The 20,526-nt window shown below is 40.0% G+C and overlaps 1 protein-coding gene across 1 annotated transcript in view; it reads left to right on the forward strand.

Annotated features, from left to right (window-relative positions):
• The first annotated feature begins 4,704 nt into the window (after positions 1-4,704).
• Positions 4,705-20,526, forward strand: part of LOC102309081 (sodium/potassium/calcium exchanger 3) — a 32,513-nt gene continuing 16,691 nt past the window's right edge. The window contains exons 1-2 of the mRNA XM_005922174.3: positions 4,705-5,304; positions 11,857-11,973. Coding sequence (XP_005922236.1) covers positions 5,202-5,304; positions 11,857-11,973 — 220 coding nt within the window. The 5' untranslated portion in view covers positions 4,705-5,201. The remainder of the gene's footprint in view (positions 5,305-11,856; positions 11,974-20,526) is intronic.

The raw sequence follows: 20,526 nt of genomic DNA on the forward strand, positions 1-20,526 counted from the left end.
GTGTGTGTGTGTGTGTGTGTGTGTGTGTGTGTGTGTGTGTGTGTGAGAGAGAGAGAGAGAGAGAGAGAGAGAGGGAGGGAGAGTGAATGTGTGTGTATGCTGTATATTGGATTTTAAATGGCCAGGCCACAACAAGTACATGAAACCTGCTGTAAGTTTGCAATGCTCGTGTAGACTTCCTGCCATTAGTTAAACTAAACTCACAATAGATGAGTCACATCCATTAGATTAGATTTGATTTGATACCCATCTATAAAAACAAAAAAAATAAATGGTTTTCCTAAAATGTATTTAAAATGTATTTAAAAATATACCCAACAGTTTATGTAGGCAGGCTAATGCGGGCCAGTCTAAGGTTAAACGGAAGATTTGTGTTTTGGAAAAATACTCTTACTCGGTTGGATTTCACTCAAGTGAAAAGTGAAAACACGTATTTTACGGATATATCTCAAATAAAATCTAAATCTTAACAATTTAAAATACTAGATTTACTCAGGTTGTGCACTGCATTCTTCTTTTGATCTAATGCAAACATACGGACAAATGCAGTAGTTTTGTAAAGCAAGCAGTCTGTTAATAAGTGATATACTTCATAAAACAACACCTACAAGTCAGTGATAAACTAATCCGAGTCCTGCCAGCCTGCCAAAAACTCTGGAGTTAAACATTAAAAATGAAAAACACCAGGGCGCTGCAGGCTCTCTGGTGTTGAATGAGGCTGCTTCACCTTTTTTTTCATTCTCCTGAAGTGAAAATGGGTCTTTTTTTAAGGTCTTAATTTTTTAAAAGAAGACATTAGCCAGACCGCTTCTATCGTACAGTCCATCCACATTTTACGCAAAAGGGTTTGTGTGCTTTCTGGAAACCTGGCAGGGTGGATTACTAGCAGACCGGACTGCAGGAGTGTTTCTTCATCTTCACCCTGTTTCTGGAAGGTCTCCATGTGACAAGTAGCCTTTGTTTCTGCATACAGATGATCCATGCACACTTCTGTCATTTTTATTTTGCATTACGTCAAGAACTGGGAATGAGAAAATAGGGAAGAAAAGAGAGAAGTTAAATATGTTTTCTTTTTCATTCTTTCTCTTTAATCTTCGTCAAAGCAGAAAATCTGAATCTGAAGTTGAGTGTCCTGAAATAAAATTTATCACTTGTCTCGAGTTTTTTGGTGTTGCAAACGAGCCACGTGACTCTTTTGGCTGACTTGTGCTAATAATAACAAAAGTATATTATGTGACTTGTCAGGGTGGACATTTCCTGTGAGAGCGAGCTCGCTGGAGAAATGAAGCTTCGAAATCTCCTCCAGCCGCTTGCAGTGGGGAGGAAGTGGACACAAGGAAAGCAACATCTGCACAGCACTATGCAGCTTAATTAATTAGGAACAACTTTATGGGGAGATTAGCAAATAGAATAAATGATTGCAGCTAATTATACTTCATTCAGTGAGGTCTCCACTACCTCACTACCTTTATCTGGATGCTGTTGTTAGTGAGCTGGCCAGATGCATCACTACATGGCACTGATATGGATACAAAAACAGCATAAGATGATACAGTGAGAACCCCCACACACACTCCAATACACTTCTTAATGAAACCATTCTCACCTTGCTTTGTTTTGCAAACTCAAATCTTTGCTTTTAGTTTTATGTCTTTATGCGTTTTACAATTTTACCAAAAGGCCAAAAAAGACAAGAACAAAACACCCAATGCTGCTGAGGGACACAACTAATGATCTTTACCATTTTACATCTGCTGGCAACTCGTGGAGAGCTGATCTTGTGTGGAGGACCGTCAGAGTTCATGGGATTGTTACCATCTTGTTCTGTTATTTGAAATGTTTAGTCTTGTGCAATGTTCACCTAGGATATAAACTTAATATTTTCCATGATGGGTGTTGTTCTGGCTGGTGTGGTCAACTCACAACATGGTCTCTGGTCTGCTCCTGTCATTGTTTGTTTGGGCTTTTGGCATACCTAAATGTTTTACAAGGAGGGAAATGAAACCATTTGCTAGCCTTGGATATAAAAACGTAAAATTGCATTTATCTGGCCAGGAGGAAGCTGGAGTAATCAGAGAAAACTCATGAGGTTCAAACCTGATTATATAAATGATGGATATGATGTTAACCACTGGTCATCTGGACTTGAGTTTGGCATTTTGACCATAGCCAATGAAATAAGGGATTGAGAGCACAAGGTCATAAGATAAGCATTTGCTGAGGTCATATATAAGGTGAACTTTCCTATAGACTTAAATACAACATGACCTCCTTTGTGCAAAGAGTTGCTCCCTGCTGGCTGTTTCTGCACTAGTTGTGCCAGACTGCTGATCCTTGTGGGTAAGGGGTTAAAAGGCTGTGGTCAACGAAAATAATGAATGGGGTACTATAGAAAATAAATTACCTATTTTATAAGTGTTCTTGTGAGTCTGAGTCTTGCAACTGCTCTGTGTTCCGCACTGTAATTACTCCAGTCCTTTTTGGCCACAATAGAACCATTACACTATATATTTATTGCATTTTGTGTTACCCTCTTGGTCAAATCTTCAAGGTGATATTTTTCAATCTGATATCTAAAAATCACATTTCCAAAACCTGATTGCAGCTTCTACTGGTAAACAGAAATGTGTTTTCTGTTTACAAATAACTTAATATCATGCATGAGAGATGTTTTTTGATAGATTATAGGTTAACAAGTCATTTACAACACAAGCGATCGTTTTATGACAAAAGCAAATCACCTCAGTTACTAACTCAGTTACTTTTTTGAAGAAGCAACTATAACTAATTACTTTTTCAAAGTAACTTGCCCAACAGTGATTGTAGCACTGCAATAGAGCACTTTGCTCTGAGACTGCAGGTTTACTTGCGGTTCCTCGGGTAGAATGGGAGGCAGAGCCTTCAGCTTTCAGGTCCCTCTTTTGTTGAACCACCTCCCATTTGGGATTCGGGAGGCAGACACCCTCTCTACTTATAAGATTAGTCTTAAAACTTTCCTTTTTGATCAAGCTTATAGTTAGGTTAGTTTAGCTTATAGTTGGTTATGCTGCAATAGGGCTAAGGTGCTGGGGAGGTTCCTCTTTACTCACCTTTTTTCCCCACTCACTGTGTTTATACACCACTTTGCATTTAATCATGAGTAGTTGTTAATCTCTGGTTCTCCTCCATAGTGTGTCTGTGTTCTGTCTACCTCCCCTCATCCCCAGCTAGTTGCAACAAATGGCCATGCGTCCCTGAGCCTGTTTCTGCTGGAGGTTTCTACCTGTTAAAGGGAGGTTTTCCTTCACTGTCACCAAAGCATTTGCTCATAAGGGATCATCTGATTCTTGGTGTTTTCATTATTTCTCTCTGTTATTTTAGGGTCTTTACCTTACAAAACCACCTTAAGGCAATTGTTGTTGTGATTTGGTGTAATATAAAGAAAACTGAATTGAAATAAATGTTTAATTTAAATTTCACAAATAGCTCCTTCAAAGTCTATATGTTCATACTGTATGTTTTCTCTTTCTCATTATGTTTTTCTCCTCCTCCACCACTCCTCTCTCTCCTCCTTCACTTCCACTTTATCCTTTTCCTCCTCACTTCAAGCCTCATCTCCTGAGCTGAAGACAGAGCTCTAATACACAAAAATGTGCATAAACATGTTTATTCATTCCCAATATTGTTGCAGTTGCTTGCAACCTTGATGTATCTGGACAGCTGACAATGAGCTGGCTAGACAACGACAACAGCTGGTTAAAAGTTAGCACTAAATGCTAACTTATATAAGTTAGCCTAACAACTAATGTTAGGCTTGAGTGTCATAAAAAAGGACACTTTCCCTCTAATAAACAGTTTGATTATATTCTCACATCTTAAGAGAGTTTATTCACTAAGTATCCAAGTCTGAAAATGTTATATCCACTTCAACGAAGGCTAACAGCAGCTAACAGCAGCTAACAGCAGCAAAAACTGCAGCGCTTACTAACAGAAAAAGATGTCCTCAACAACTGACCTCAGTATTGCTGCCTCTGATCAGAAGGGAACTTATTTGACTAATTGAGTTGTATCGGACTCCTTTCACAAAGATTTACATCCTCCTAGCGTAAATAGACATGGGCACTGGCTGAATAAACAGCAGACCTAAAGCCTACATTCACCAGATTTGTTTTTCCTAGAGCGACTACAGTAGATAAGATTATGTAACTGAACTGAGAGGAAAACAGAATTCAGTTGACTGCAATCTGCAATCTACTGACATCTAGTGGTGAAATTTTCCACACTGTACCTTTAAAGAAAAATAATTAAATGTACTGAATATGCGATGTGTTTGTTTCTTCACTTGTTATTATTAGAATGTGTTAAATTTGTTGTAACTTCTGCTGCTCTCTTTGCCAGGTCTCTCTTTAAAAAGAGATGCACTAAGGTCAGGATATCTTCTGTTTTAAGGTTGTTGTTTTTTTTTGCACATTTCAAATTATAAACAAGTACAAGAAAGAAAATATTTAGAGCCGCTTCAAGGTTCCCTGGATGTGAACGCGATTATTTAAAATACTGTAAAGCATTCGGCTCCAGTTTCCATCATTCCCCGCTTTGCACCCCTGTAATTAGGTGAACCAGGTGCGCTCAGCCAATCAGGTGTAGACAGAGCATTGCCCCAGGGGACGTTAAATCATACAGTTCTTCTGGAGAGGTGTCCGTCACACCTTGCAGTGTTTTGCTTTAATAAGCCACAGCTTGCAGCTCGGAAAAGTGGAAATATCAACCACATGTCATCTGCTCGACATCGGCTGCGTTTGTCGTCGCCTGGTGGCCGCACGGGGGAAGCCCACAGCGTGAGCAGACAGGCAGAGTGAAGGCACACAGGGCTCAGAGCATGTCGCCTCCTGTTGCTGCAGCTCACTGTGGGATCTGCTGTCGACCTTTCACACTGTACACATGAAGGCGGAAAGCTTTTTTGCGCCTCTCCTCGCTATGTGCGACCCGGACCTTTGGATGAGTTTACCAGCAAAACGTCTCCTCTGAGCCTGGAGGGGGGAAAATTAAAAAAAACGGGTTTGTCGTTTGCGGGGATTTTCTTTTTTTGACACAACTTGTCAGAGAAGTCGTTTTCTGCTCCTGCTACTGCTGGCGGTTTGTTCGGAGCTTCTTGCGGTGTAAAAGTGTGAAACAAGTAAAAGAGAGCAACAGATGTTTCTGGTGGATATGCGGCCGGCTGAGGAATGAAAGCAGCAGCGAGGCACCGGCGGCCCTTCCAGCGGTTCTGCTGCTGTGGAGTCGGGCTGGTCGCCGTCATTTGGCTCGCGCAGGTCATCCAGGCACCAGGTGAGACCTTAATATAGACACAGAGGCTGAGCGCGCCTGCGTGCGTCTACTCTATAAATCCGTACAAATATCAGCTGTAGGATATCTCGTAAGATTGAAATAAAATGTAAAACACATTCTTTCTCTTCACATTCGCAGTATAATGAATCTGACTTTCCACCCATGTGTGTTTGCTCTCAAGAATGAGAAATGCCGCTGCTGTGCCCACTTAGATGCTAAATTATTATTATCTCGTTCTTACATAAAGATTTATGATGATTAATTCTCTGCATCCTGGCAGTGAGGAGGAGAAACCAGAAGGAAATTGTTTAAAAACGCACACACACGCACTTAGATGTGTATTAAGGTAGTGCTTCTCTCAACTAAAGCCACATGAAACTAGTAGAAACGCTGCATAATTCATGTGTTTGTCTTCGAGAAAAAATAAAGATGTATGTATTACATATGTATACCTGTGGTACAGCTGCAGATGCACGTGTGTAGAAATACATGTACATTATTCCAACACTTAACGGTGATGAATAAGTAGGAGAGCAGGCAGGTGCGCACTGGATTGATTGTCAAGTCACCCTGAGGGAAGGTGACAGTTTGATGATTACATAAAGCAGTGACAAACTGTGGCATGTTTAAATCCAATCACTGCGGATAAGGTCACTTATGGGTTGGGTGTTCAATTTATATTACATCTTCATCTCTGAAGAATTACTGTATACAACAGGGCAGGTTTAATTTTTTAGGGCATATTTGCCTTATCCCCAAATAGACCGCCTGCCCTGTTAGTGTCCTCCTGTTCCCGAAAGCGGCGAACATGGTTTTCAGTGGACAAAATAAAATGTTGCTAAGTGTTGTTAATTAATAGTTAAATTAATCGAATTTGTCTCGGTTTGTTTCTTTTGGCAACATGTGACATAACTCATATCCCCTAGGACTGATGCCTGCAGCCTCCAGGGTAAAATAAACTTACATCTATAAAAGGACATGTAGTGAAGGAAATGTCACATAAGTAACTGGCTTTATAATTTGTGTATACACACACACACACCTCCATCTTTATGTGCTTCCGTCTCCTTAAAACAAAACCCCTCTAAGATTATGCGACACTTCCAGTTGTATCAGTAGCCGCTAAGTTAGATGCGTTATTCTCATCTAACAGCATTGCACCTAAAGGCATCACCCCACCCCCTCACCCTTGTCCTCCTCCAGCTCATCATCATCCCCTCATCGCCTTTGCTGATGTGATCCCTCGCTGTCACGCACACTCATCAGCACCAGCATCACCAACTGCGTTGCACCCCTCTGCCACCCTTTGTTCAGATAAATATTTGAATAGGTGAACTTTTTGTTCCATCACTAGTGTTTTGTTATTTTTTTACCTTTGGGCTTCATCTCAGTAGCACAGGACATCCTTGGTGGAAGAGTGTCCTTCTGAATGAGCCGTGTCATTAATATTTATACTTCACCTTTAAATTATGAGTGTGCCCATCAGCTCTGAAGAGGGTTTCCGAACTGAGACCAAGGCTGCTCAACTTAAAACCATATAAAAGCACAAAGCGCTGGGCAAAGCATGTGTCCTGCTGTTTGTAATGATGACAGGCAGGTTACTCTCACAATAGTTGGAAAATATTACACATACTGTAGCATCCTGAATACCACTGCTCCGTTAACCATTTATGGATGTGTAGCTCTGTTACTATCAGTCTGATACTGGGGTGGGGAAAAGAGAAGCTTTACATTAAGGATTGGGAGAATGCATTACAATCCAAAGCAAACTGTTGTCAAGTATTTCTGTGCAAAATCATGTTTACTGTGATTTTTGCCAAAGAAAAAGATTAATGGTAAAATATTCATTGTTTTTAAGCAATGCAAAACACAAGAAACACCCTTCGGACACCAATATTACCACATGAGCAAGACACTTCCAACATGGGAGCTCATCTCAGTTTCTGGGAAGATGTAAAAAAGCTTAGCAGGTTTAGTGAACGTTAATCTTTTTCACATTTTTCTGTCAACTTTGCAGAAGTAAACATAATATGAAAGCAAAGTACACACATGGCTGTACCAATACTGCTAATTTATATAACCAGCAGATATGAGGCAACTTTGGGATCATTTGGAGCTGTGTTTGCGTCTACCTGATAAAATTCAGCGTATATGTGAACTTTTAATAGTACCAAGTTTCTATAAAGTGAAACACACATTTTGCTCGTGTTGCTGGGCATCTACTGCACGTTCGCAGATGAACCCACGGCTGATAAGAGCACTGAGAATCAACCAATCAATTTTTTTAAAAGCTGCATAAACCTGACAAAATGCTCCCGAGTGCCTCCACATGAAATCTTCATGCTTTTCCTTAAACATCTGCATGAAGATTACAGTGACACATCCACGTATGTAGATCTCGAAAGATTGAACAGCTCAAGTATTTGGATCTTTTACGTAAGTAAAGGTAGCAGTACTACAGTGTAAACACAGATAGTAATGTTGCTGCTCACACAAAATAACGGTGACATTTTAGGATAGGAACATTGTGCACACGTACAGATGCCTGTCGTTGAGGTACGTAGAAAGGTTTGGCACGTGTTCTTCTGTTATAAAAAATACTCATCATCCATGATTTGTTCCTAACTGTCCGACTCTAAAATGTCTCCACACTTGTTTTAAATTTTTGATTTGGTATTGTCTGCACTCAGATGTTAATCAAAATGTGGCTGAGGTATAATTCAGGTCAAATTTAATGTTTATCAGCTCTTTGTTTAGCGACACAGGACACTTACTAAATGTGCAGTGTGAATGTCAAAGAGACCCAGAGGACTACAGCGTTATCTATGTGGAAACATTGCAGTGTTTCTGTGTAGATAACAGTGTTTCCATGAGAAGATTGGACTGCAGATTCCCCCCACACACACACACACAGACGTTTTACCTGTATTGCTACCTTTTGAGGATTTCACTGTCAGGCACATTTAATACTGCAGACTGCTGTCTGTCTGGCCTTGTGGAGGCAGTGAAGGTGTTTGGGGTTCGATCTCAAGAAGCCAGCCTGTCAGTCATTGTGTGATTGATGGCATCAAATGTCTTGTTTCCGCCAAAGATGGCGATACTACTAGGTTTTCAGAGAGGAAAAGAAGATAGCGTAGGGCCTTGTTCATCTGTATCTTAAATAACACATTGTTGTTTCAAGGGAGGAAAAAAGAAGCTTTAAAGGTTTGTATGGTAGTTAGACCATTAATCCCAGTTTAGCACAAGTTACAAAAAGATTCCGAATATTTGATTTCTTCATCACATTAAGACTAAAAACAAAAGTAAACAAAAGAAATCATAAATTATGCGGACATAACTTGCTTGGACCTTCCCACAGTCTGCACTGCCATACAGTGAGTTATGACCAAAATTATGTATTTAAAGGTTATGTGTTTATACTGGGCCATTTCTCAGCAGGATTAAGGTATTTCCATTCAAACACCTCATTTCTTGTTCCATCAGCTTTCATCACTGATCAGTCTGGTTCCTTATTCCTTTGTTTACATGTAAATGTTACTAGCAGACAGTCTTATCTACTGTAACAGTAAAGTTGTCCAAATTTGACACCATTGATCATTAAGGTAAAAAGCACCTTCACACTGCGTTCTTAATGCGTGGAAAGTGTGTGCATGTGTAATTTCTGTTACAAAACTTGTAACTTCAAGGATGTCTTTAAAAAAAACGTTTAAAAAAAATGAAACACTGGAATATTGAGGTTTAGCACCTTAGAAAACTTTACAATATAGTGCATTGAAAACTCTGTCCATGTAGTTGGAATGTGAAAATCTAAAGTGATAAATTCAGAGGCTAAATCATTTTTTAATCAGTGTTTGTTTGATTTAATTAAAGTTAGAAAACAAATTGCTTTTAGTTATATGAATGCTTATATTTAAAGTTATATGCGCTCATTGGCTGCTTTGTTAGGTTCACCCATTCAACTGCTTGTCGGCCAATCACATGACACCAACTCAGTGTACTTAGAATGCTTTGAAAAAGAGAAAGTATCCAGCGAGCTGCAGGTCTCTGGGCTAAAATACCCTGTTGATCTCAGAGGTCAGAGGAGAATGACCAGATTAACTCAAATAACTGCTTGTTACAACCAAGGTATGCAGAAGAGCATCTCTGAACACGCAACACATTAAACCTTGAAGCAGCTAGGCTACGGTAGAAGACCACAGCACATGCCACTCATGTCAGCTACAAACAAAAACACTAAGGCTACAACTCACACACAGGCTCACCAGAATTGGACAGCAGAAGATTAGGAAAGTGTTGCATGGTCTGATGAGTCTCAATTTTCTGCTGCCACATTCAGATGGTAGGATAAACATGAAAACATGGATCTATCCTGCCTTGTATCAACAGATCGTGCTGCTGGTTGTGGTGTAATGTAGTGGGGAATATTTTCCCATCACACTCTGGGCCCGCTTCTTATTGTTTAAACACCACAGAGTACTGTTGCTGCACACGTCCATCCCTTTATGACCACAGTGTACCCTCCTGTGTACCATCACGTACAGTGTATATAAGATTTCTGTAGTTACTGGACATTACACCAGCCTAATAAAAGGTCTATTTTTAGTTCATTTGTTTGCATTTGGTACCTCAGAACTCCTACACTCCATAACTCGTGACACTTTTGTTAGACCTGATTGTTTTATGATGTGCGTTTGATTTGATGCCCTAGTAAACTACTTTGCAGGGTAGATTTTGAAGCTTGCTTAATTAATTATTATTAATTTGATGATTTTAAAAGCATACTTTCATAAAGAATTATTGACCATGTACATCTTTTTTCCTATAATATAAACCTATGTAAAATTCATAGGTTTTTCTTCAAGGTTTATCTAACCTGGCTAATCAACCTTGTGTATCATCCTGTATTCTTCCAGCAAAATAATGCGCTGTGTCACTAAGCTCAGATAATCTCAAAGTGGTTTCCTGAACATGACAATGAGTTCAGTGTACTCAAATGGCCTCCACAGTCACCAGATATTAATCCAATATAGCACCTTTGGGATGTGGAGGAGCAAGCAATGAATAAGCAGCTGTGTGGCCAAAATCTCAGAGGAATGTTTCCAACACCTTGTTGAATCTATTTATGAAGACAAAAGGGAATCCAACCCAATACCAGCGAGGTGTTTCTAATAAAGTGGCGAGTGAGTGTATTTTTCCCCACACTGGAAGCTATTGCTTATTCAGTGTTAAAGATAAAACTGATATTTGCTTTCTGGTAAGGAGGTGTGACAGTGTTTCGATTAATCAACAGACAAATTAATTAGTTCAACTGTAAACAGCTTTTAAAATATCTACTCTTCAAAACCCAGATATATGATACAGTTAGTCAAACAGCCATGATGTGTGCAGATCATAGCATGTTGAGATTACAGGAATAAACATCACGTATTTATGTCTCCTTTTTTTAATGAGCTAAAATGTTGGTTTAGGCATTTATAGATGTGTCCCAGTGAGACGTGTGAAACGCGGTACAGAGCCATCTGTGGCAGAAACCTATTTGAATTTCACACGAGGCGAGCTCCTCTTGATACCTCAACATGAAAGCCTTCACGTCTCTTCTCAGCCTCGACCGCTGCCCTCGTGAAATGGGCTCATTGAGCTGTAAGGTACAAAGGGACACGACAGCACCCGGCAATCACGAAATGCATCAGAGGCAGACGCCGAGAGGCCTCATAATAAAAGGACGGCGTGTAGTAGAGAGCGTAATAACTCCCTCGCTATCTTCTCAGCCTGTAGTGGAAAGCTCTCAGTGGGTGGTGGTGGAGAAGGAGATCTGTATATATATATATTTATATATATATTTTTTCCATATATATAGATTGTAGAGGCAGATTTATCTGATGGGACTTATTCAGCTGTCGCTCTGCCAAAGCTATAAAAGGAAACCCACACATTTCAACTGTTGAGGAATAAAATACACAACAGAAATAGACACTGTAAAGATTTCAGCACTGATGGCTGAGAAATAGTGAACATGCTGTTATCTCCCACAGACAGAAACACAACGCTACAGTGTGATTATTTATTTATTTGTTTTTTTGTTGGACCCCCCAAAAAACCCTCACATTGGAAATTACAGTAAGATTGCTTGTCCAGCTTTCGAATTCGTCAATATAGAAAAAAAAATGATGGTGTTGGTAAAAATGAACAGTTTTTAGGCAGCACACACACAGCTCTGAGAAATCGCGACAGGTATTTTAATTCAGCTAATTATTTTCGTTATGACCTCTGATTATTTAGTTTTAATTTTGGTTTTTAAAAATCCAGTAATCGTTACAGGTGAGAGATGTAAACCAGCAAGTGTTTGACATTTTTGCTTGAAAAGATCAATAAGCAGTTTGTCCTGTCGTCGGCTAATTAAAGAAACAATCCATCAACATGCAGTGCAAAACATTAGTGAGAATAGTTTTTGGTATTGACTCTAAATCAAAGCACCTTCTGAATCTGGAGTCCTGTGAGGCCTGTTCATTTGGCTGCTTTTACACTAAAATGGCTCGTGTTGTTTTGCAACAGAGACAGAGTCTTTGGGGTTTCAGCCAGGCGTGAATGGTGAGACGCTACAATGGACACGAAGGTTAATGCAGGAGAACTCAGACAACCAGAGCCTGGATCTGGATCAGCCCCGAGCAGGTGAGTCACCATTCTTTTCCTAAATAGATGCCGCTTGTTTCTCCAGGACACACCAGCAAGCTCCACAACACTGTCTGTACTTCCTTCCACTTATTCCACGTAGATAATGCCTTAAAAAACCCCTATATGCTCTGTAACAGTGAATTTTTACATTTTCTTAAAACTGAAATAAAACAGTTTTATACACTGAGGCAGTCATTAGTTAGGAATATAGAGAGCAAGCTATGCTGTCTGATTGTGTATGAGGGCGCCCGCCCCACCTGAACAGTGACCACCACCACCTCTGATTCTCCTGCTCCCTGGAATTCCCACTTTTCCACCTGCAGGTGCATATTTGTATTGGCAACTGGATCTCCTAAGATGAAGTAGCAGGGAGCCAAAACTTGTAGGAAGTACAGGTTGTTGGCATTTATTGTAATTTGTTCAAACAAAAACATGGCTTTTCAATGAGCTGTGTGCCAGCACATGATTTTACGCACAACAGTTCAAGTCATCTGAGACAAATGTTCTCCCAGACTTCTTGGGATGTTACAGTTGTGCTCTGTGTTGAAAGTGTGACCCCCTCTTTTGGTGTGGACACTCCCTGATCTTTCAGGTGCAAGTTTGAACCCTGTGTTGAAGTCACAGGAGGTCAGAAGAGGACTTCAAGGAAGCAACCCACAGTGGAGGCTGTGTATTACTGCAAAAGCCAAATTTATTTGGGGTTACGGATTTTGTTTGGTTATTTATAGGCACAGTCTGTGATCTGATTTATAGTGTGGTTCAGCAGTTATTGCCTGACGGGAGTTCTTATGTATTTGTGTATGTGTGTGTGTGTGGGTGTGTGTGGGTGTGTGTGTGTACGCAGGTAAAAAAAAGAAGTCTACTAGAGATGTGCTTCTCCCCTGCAGGTGAACTGAAAGGTCACACAGAGTAGGCATTGTGTTTGCTGTCATGAGTGTGTAGTTTGCGTGTCAAGCTCGTGCACTGAAAAGAGGAGATGGATGAAGCCCATAAGAAGACCGGCAGAGTGAAGATCCGATTAGATTTTCTGAGGTAGTCTGTCTCTAACAAATGCCCAGTTACTTTCTTTGCTTCCTTAGCTTTGGTCGGCCCTGAACGCTTCGGATGGATTCTAACTGCCCTTCATGAAATTATTACTGAGACATGCAGCCGCTGAGCAGCCGTAATGGGACTTCTGCTTCTCTGGTTCTCAGGCTGATTAGCTGGCTGGCTGACATGAGCTGCATTCATCACAGCTGACACTTTTATTATTAAAAATTCAGATCGGAGAGGAAATCTCTTCATTGTTGTGCGGGGAGAATAGCACAGAGTAGATAAAATAACACGGCTGCTCAATGAAAAATCTGTTGCCCTTCTGACAGAATACAATTGAGTATCTCTGTATCATTTGCATTCCCTCTATGGCTGTTCTAATATTAGGCTGTCAGTCACAATCCTGTATTGTATGCAAACTGAACAGTTATTGTTGGAAGCTGAGGACAAAATTTCAAGCTTGGTCTTTGGGCAAGTTATGCTAATAATATTCCATGCAAATGGCCTGCCAAGACCACACTCCTCACCAAATGCCACCCAAAACCTGTTCTGCCTAATCTGGATGTGCAGCTTAAAAATAAATAAACACAGTACAGGGACATGAGTATTGGGCCACACCTCTTCATCTTTGAATTCAGGTGTCATTGCCACAGGTGTATAGGGTCAAGCACCTGGTCATGCAGTCTGCCTTCACAAACGTTTGCAGAAGAACGAGTTGTTGTTAAAGAGCTCACTGAATTTGAGCGTGTTGCTGTAATAGGATGCCACAGTTACAACAAGTGAGTTTGTGAAATTTCTTCTCTCCTTGCCCGAGGAGTTCAAGCGCTCCTCGGGCAATGACATCTGCACAAAACCTGTGCCGACCAGGGGCAAGACTGCTCCTCTGAAGCCATGTTGAAACACCTCTAAGCAGCAATTCGGGAAATTATTTTGAAGCAGTAATTTAAGATAAAAACAATATACCACCAATCATCGTCTTATTTATTTTAGAATGTCTCTGCAAATCCACAATAAGTGCAAAATCTCATCTTAAATAACCCGTCGGTATTTATAGCCTCCAGATTGATAGTTAACCATGCCTTCATCCCAGGCTGTCAGAATTAATCAACGCCGCCAGGAGACACGCACCCATCATTTTACATATAAGATAAAAATGTTTTTAATTGCTTTTTTTTTCTGTTGCGTGATGATGAAAACAGATATACAGGTGAGATACAGGTAGCTCACTGTCCCTCAGTCTGCCACACACCCTTACAGTAGAGGTGCTCATACTTCGCACTCCTGAGATAAAATAATGAGATTTGTTGTATCTCCACCCCAGTGCTCCATTTGTAACCAGTTTTATGTTTTTTTTAATCTGATGACACATGACCTTTATTGAGTTCCTGGCTGCAAACAGATTTCCCTCATTATCTCTTACAAAGGGACAAGTGCACATGGGGAAGCTGTGCTAATAGACTGGAGACATGAAGATGTAAAAAGGCTGGACAGGTAGTATAAGGCACAGCAGTGAGCACGGCCCGAGCCTCAGGTTGCAGTCCCCCTTCTCAGCCGGCCGCTTGACAGCGATTGCATAATCTGGAGTGTGATTAAAAACCCTGCCCTGGACCTCGGGGGATATTATCTCGGGGATTGCACAGTAACGTTCAGCCCTCCGGCTCTCTTTTCATCCCTCTGCTTCTTAGCAAGATGGAGACGGTGTGATCCGGCTTCAGCTGACAAGCCTCGAGGAGACTGTGGTTGCTAGGCAACTGAATGCTAAATTTTGAAACCCAGACAATTCAGTCTTTCAAGCATTAAAAGTGCAAAGAGCTAAAAATAGACAGCTGGCCTCGGGTGGGGGTTTAGGGTTCAAAGAATCCAAACGATGTAAATGAAGTAAATGGCTCAGGGTGCGTTGTTGTCGAGGTTTGTTATGTTTGTTTTGGCAAGCAACAGTCGGCTTAGAATAGTATTTTTCCACAGCCATTTTTGGAGAGTTTTTTTTCAAGAGGGAGGAAGTGTTGAGAAAGAAAAACTGGCTGATAATCCAACTCAAATTGTCTTCGAATGGTCCTGGACTGTTATCAGGGCGCTTACATTATACAGTCGCTAATGAAACTGGAGAAGAAGCTTTGCAAAACAGCAGATATGGGTCCTTGTTCCAGTTCATATTCTGTCCATTAAATACTCAGCGTTTTAGGGCTGAAAGTATGTTTATCACACTCTCCTTTAAAAGGAGCTTTTTATGTTTCAAATCAAATTTGCATGTATCCCTTCAAGTCTGCAGAGCCATTTATCCATCTGGAGTGCTCTTGAAGTTGCTCAGTTTTGGAGATGTTGACTGCAAGAAAGTTGTCTCCTTACCAATAAATATATTGAAACTTGGTAGATACTTACAGGCATATTTACATTCTCACATGAATACTGTGTAAGTATATTCAATTGTACTTAATTACACCATAACTGCTTACCGTACTTATATACATGCTTAATTACTTACATACTTACTGGCATATATAATGGATTAATAGCTTACTTACATGCTTACTTACACAGATGCCTACTTACATATATACATGGATGCTTGCATACTTGCTGAAATACATACTTAACCCTTTGAAGCCTGAAACACGAAATAATAATTCTAATTTTTTTAATTCTAGTTTAAAAAATATATATGAATGAGTTTTCATTTGTAGTATATTTGCTACATCAAGCATTTTCTGACGTACTGTAAAAGGTACAGTGTACACGTACAATGTATGTTGGTTTTTGGGGGAGAAAAAAAATTACATTGATGATAGAAGTGTCATGAAGTCTCAGAAACAAAAACCCATGTATCAAATATGGTGTACTTGGCTTTAAAAGGGTTATTTTCGTACTTGAATATTACATATAGTGACATACTTACTTATTTGCTTGTTTACTTGCTTCATTAATGTCAAGAAAAGTTATCATATTTCCTTTCATAAAAGCAGTACCTACCTAGTACCTAAAAAAACAAACACTCAGTCCTTGTTAGCAGCTTTGTGTCTTTGTGCTGAGCTACAATCACCAACCATAGGAAGTGTGCAGTGAGCTAACAGTGCTGCTCAGCTCAGAGGAACTCACAGGGCTCTAGACTAACCTTCTGCCACAGTTGCATTGGTGCGCCCAACTTTATTAACTGCATTGCTTAACCCCACTGTTTTACATGTTCACTATTCGCTGTCCATACAGACAAGATTGATTTATAAATGATTAACTAACAATCTTGTCAACACAAAGTTCTTTATTTGGAGCACAGTTCTAAAAGAAAGATAAGTTACTCAAAAAGTGCTTGTGCTTAAAGTGTGTTGGCACTCTTTGGCAATATTGTAGACAATGTTAAACTCACATCGGCCTCCTCTGACGACCTCTTCTCACCAGCGCTGAAAGGCAGCGGGGAGAGGGGACACTTGCATTTATCATGGCATTTAATGTGTTTTCTGGATACACTGTGCTTTTTCAGCGTTCAGAGGTTGATGCTCCGTGTCAGAGCACTGGCTATGAATTTCAGACGGATCAGGGCTTAACTTAACGAAAAAGTCATCTTTTCTCATTACCCACAGCTACATCCACTTCTGTCGGGCCTAGGCTACATAAACACAAAACAAGGACCCAAGGCATCAGAAACTGTGAGTTCTCGGCCTTCAGCACCGATGGTGTGTCCGTGTACGTGCCGTTGGGTGAGAAAGCCGCCATCTCACTGATTCTGATGCGTCGGGTCCGCGCTTTGTGTTTATGTCTTTGTGCAGAATCCGTTTACCCGCTCTCATTTGATGTTTTAGCTGTTTGGTGGTTGTTGAAATAGTTTTGTGAGCTTTAACCTGAGATTCTGGCGTTTCTGGCAAAATACATTTATATTTAAAAGTTGATTCAGGATTTTATGATTCGATATCGCTTTATTCAAGCTACTCACCTCTCTCTATCCACCTGCACTTTCAAACGAACACTAATGTAGAACTACAGGAATATCTTGACCGCGGCCAATCAGAGAGGTCCCACGCCTTTTATCTCTGATTTGTTTAGACCACGATATGGGTATAATGTGTGTTTGTTGTTGACCACACGGAGACTTTCAGAGTTGCGAAGACAAGGTGCAACCTAGGACTTTTTTAGTCGCATCATTGAGAAATTAGGTCGCATATGCAGCCAAAGTGCTTGCACTCTAGAGCCCTCTTTGCATCCTGTCACAAACACATGCCTCCCATAGATAGATGCTGAGTTCTTCACAGTGATGTGGTTGGCTGGTATAGTAGTGCGGAAAGAAAATGGCTCATATATGAAACTGCTCACGTAATGGTTTTACATTTTAGGTCTTCTTTCGAGTTTAGTAACTAGGTCATGATTTCTGGAAACTCACTGCTGCAGTTTCTCAAACACTTTTTGATGGTTTGAGCACAACAATGTGAATACCATTTACTTTTACTGTAGAGAAGCAAAAGCCACCATCTCTATGCAATGGATAAAATGTACTAAGACCACATTTTACTGTGGGTGTTGACCGGTGTTCTTTTAAAATGACTGATTAATGAGTTTTGTGTTTCTCCTTTGAGTTTATTGTCTTGCTAATGATGCATCGTGTTGTAGTTTTATTGAGCGAACGTACACCCCACAGTTTTCTTTTGTTCTCTGTTATCAGAACAGCGTAAAATGATGTTCAGTGTTTATTGATGCGAAAGGTGGTTGTTGGAGCTTGAAGCCTGCTGCTGTTTCATCAGCTTTGCATTCAATCTGCCTCAAAGGAAAGGGAATCAAAGAACAAATGCATAATTGAATTTACACTACACACCTGGATAAAATATTTATTTTTCCGATTTCTCATGAAAAATGCAGCTGTTTTGCAGAGTTCTCTCTCTCGCACTCTCTTTGTTTGTGTGTGTGTGTGTGTGTGAGAGAGAGAGAGAGAGAGAAAGAGAGAGCAAGAGACTATACGCCAGCGCCAGTCTGGTTGGTGCATGATATGACTTTACTCGATATGCTTGTCAATACCGTAGCTTGACTCCAGGACGCCCTGCAGACTTACAGATCGATAACATTATCCTATACCGCCCACTGTCCATCCATCGACTCCGCTGAAGCTCCATGGAGGTTTGATTTCTAAAACCTGCAGAATTTGCTCGGCACTGACCTTATGCTTCAAGATCTAATCTGCAGCATGGCCTGTTTTTGATCTGGAGCGAGATAAAATACACATTCAAGTAACAATCTGTCCTCTCACACTGCAGATTTAAAAATAGACTAAGGTTGTCATCTGATGTCATTATGCTGTAAAGTAGCAACTGGTTGATTCGTCCATTCAGTTTGAAATGGAAACATTATTTTATAATGGCTATAAGTCTTGTGGAGGACTCAACTAAAAGCTAATAAAGTTTTATGCTGTAGATTTTCAGTGCGTTGAGGATGGAAGCAGACACATTAGGGTCAACTTGCACTTGTTTCCTTACAAACATGCTAAACCATAACTCCTGGTTTTTATTGTGCTTTAGAGTTAATCTTTAAAATTTATGTGCTGACCTTTTTCTTTAGCAACTTATTTTCAGCTATAAATGATTGCGTTTTCCTTCTATGCCAGTCTCACACTGACAAACTTCAACAAAGCAAAAAATACAACAGCAACTGTTGCTTTAAGGTCAGCATAAATCTCACTGGATAGTCTAGAGCACACAAAGAGTGATGAGTAGATTCATGGCACACAATCAGAGCGTACACCTGTCAGCCACAAGATTAAAACCATTAGTTTTATAGTGTTCAGACAGATTGGCTACAGGAACCTCTGGGGGTGGGGCGGATGGTGGACCAGATCTACCAGTTCTTTTAGGTTCTGTGTTTTGTAGAGTGGCCGGCCATGTGTGGCCAGGAGGTTAGACACCCTAAAAAATGATCTGACTCTGCTGGTGCCGCCCTGCTCTGTCAGCAGTTTGTAGTGTGATAGGGTACATTGTCCTATGAGACAAGGCTGCTGCCATCAGGGAGCACAATTTGGGTGTTTTGGTTTTTAGTTAAAGTAAGATCCAGATAAATGCCCAAACCCAAAGTCTGAAGTTGCTGCTCATATGTGGTGTATATAACAGGGGAAAAAATCCTTTGCAAAAAAAGGTTCCAGGTCTTGAATGACCAGCATATCATCAAGTTATTGTTAGTCAGCATACATAGCTCATCTAAATCCTCAGTTGTGTTTTTTTGTTTGTTAATGTGAACAATTTATGTATTTGTATTTATACTGAAATTTGAATTGTCCACCCATAGCATATCATTTGCATTTGTGCATCTGAAAGTAGAGAAATGTTTTGTTGATATGAGCAGTTTTTAATTTGCACATAATCTAAATGATACTCGTCATCTGATATTTCCAATTGGCACAGATCTTGAAAGATGTTTGGTGATTAAACATATTTTTGTCATTAAATTGTATCCAGTACAACATATATTTATTATTTCTATAATGTATTGGCCCCTGTTAATATTTTGGAATAATTTGTTTCTCTGATGCGTTGTCTTTATTGAAAAATTCTTAATCAAACAGTCATTTATTAATGTTAGTAATATGGTAATGACTTTTTTCCGGTAAAAATTTATATATTTGTTTACTTCAGAAACATCTTGGTGTAGCACAAATAGTAAGGAAACTTGTTGCAGGGTTATTTCTTTGTTGTAGCAATGCTCCTTGGCAATAAATATTATACCGTTGGAACACCTGTTCATTTTCCTTTAAATTGAGCCACTTTTAGAAAAAGAAAAATGCGTTTAAGGGTTGAGCAGCAGGGTTGAGCAGCAGAGTTGAGCGTGAGGGTTACGCCCATGAAAAACTTGGCAAATCTTCTCTGTCAATGCCAAACTGCTTATTCTGATATTGACTCTTAATTGGTGTCATGTTTATTGAAGAATCTTCACCAGCTTGAAGTTCCCCTGTGGCACGGGCCCTTTTTTAAAAACAGTCAGACATGATATGCTTGGAGTAGACACCAACTAACCACAGGGTCCATGCTCACAGGTGCTGACAATCAGCCTTGATTGGAGCCTGATTGTCAGCACCTGTGGTACCAGAAGCTCAAAAGAAGTGTCAATAGCAGAATAAGCTGAAGATTTGGGTTTTTTTATGGGCAAAACCCACATGCTCAACTCTGCTGCTCAACCCACAAATGTGGCTCTGTTTAAGAGGAAATAAACTTCCCAACCGTAAAAGATTTATTACCAAGATGCATTTTTACAACAAAGAAATAATCAGCCAAACACAAATCTCCTTACTTTTTACACTATGTTTATGTGCCAGACTTTACAGTTTCATTCATGTTTGTCTTCTGAAAGGTTTAGCTAAAAGAGTTTGTCTATATATCAGTCAGTTTGATTTATAGAGCAATTTTATCCCTAAAGACCTGGCTATTGACAGCATTTTCAGGTTTAACTTATTTACGGTGTTTAATAAACCCTTTGAATCTAATATGCCAACAAAATGTAACAAACTACCAACCCACTACATTTCTGCTTAGCAAAAAGGAATAAGTTAATTTCATA

The sequence above is a fragment of the Haplochromis burtoni genome, unplaced genomic scaffold (assembly GCF_018398535.1).
Source record: "Haplochromis burtoni strain Fernald_Lab_line unplaced genomic scaffold, NCSU_Asbu1 Contig_56, whole genome shotgun sequence".
NCBI lineage: Eukaryota > Metazoa > Chordata > Actinopteri > Cichliformes > Cichlidae > Haplochromis > Haplochromis burtoni.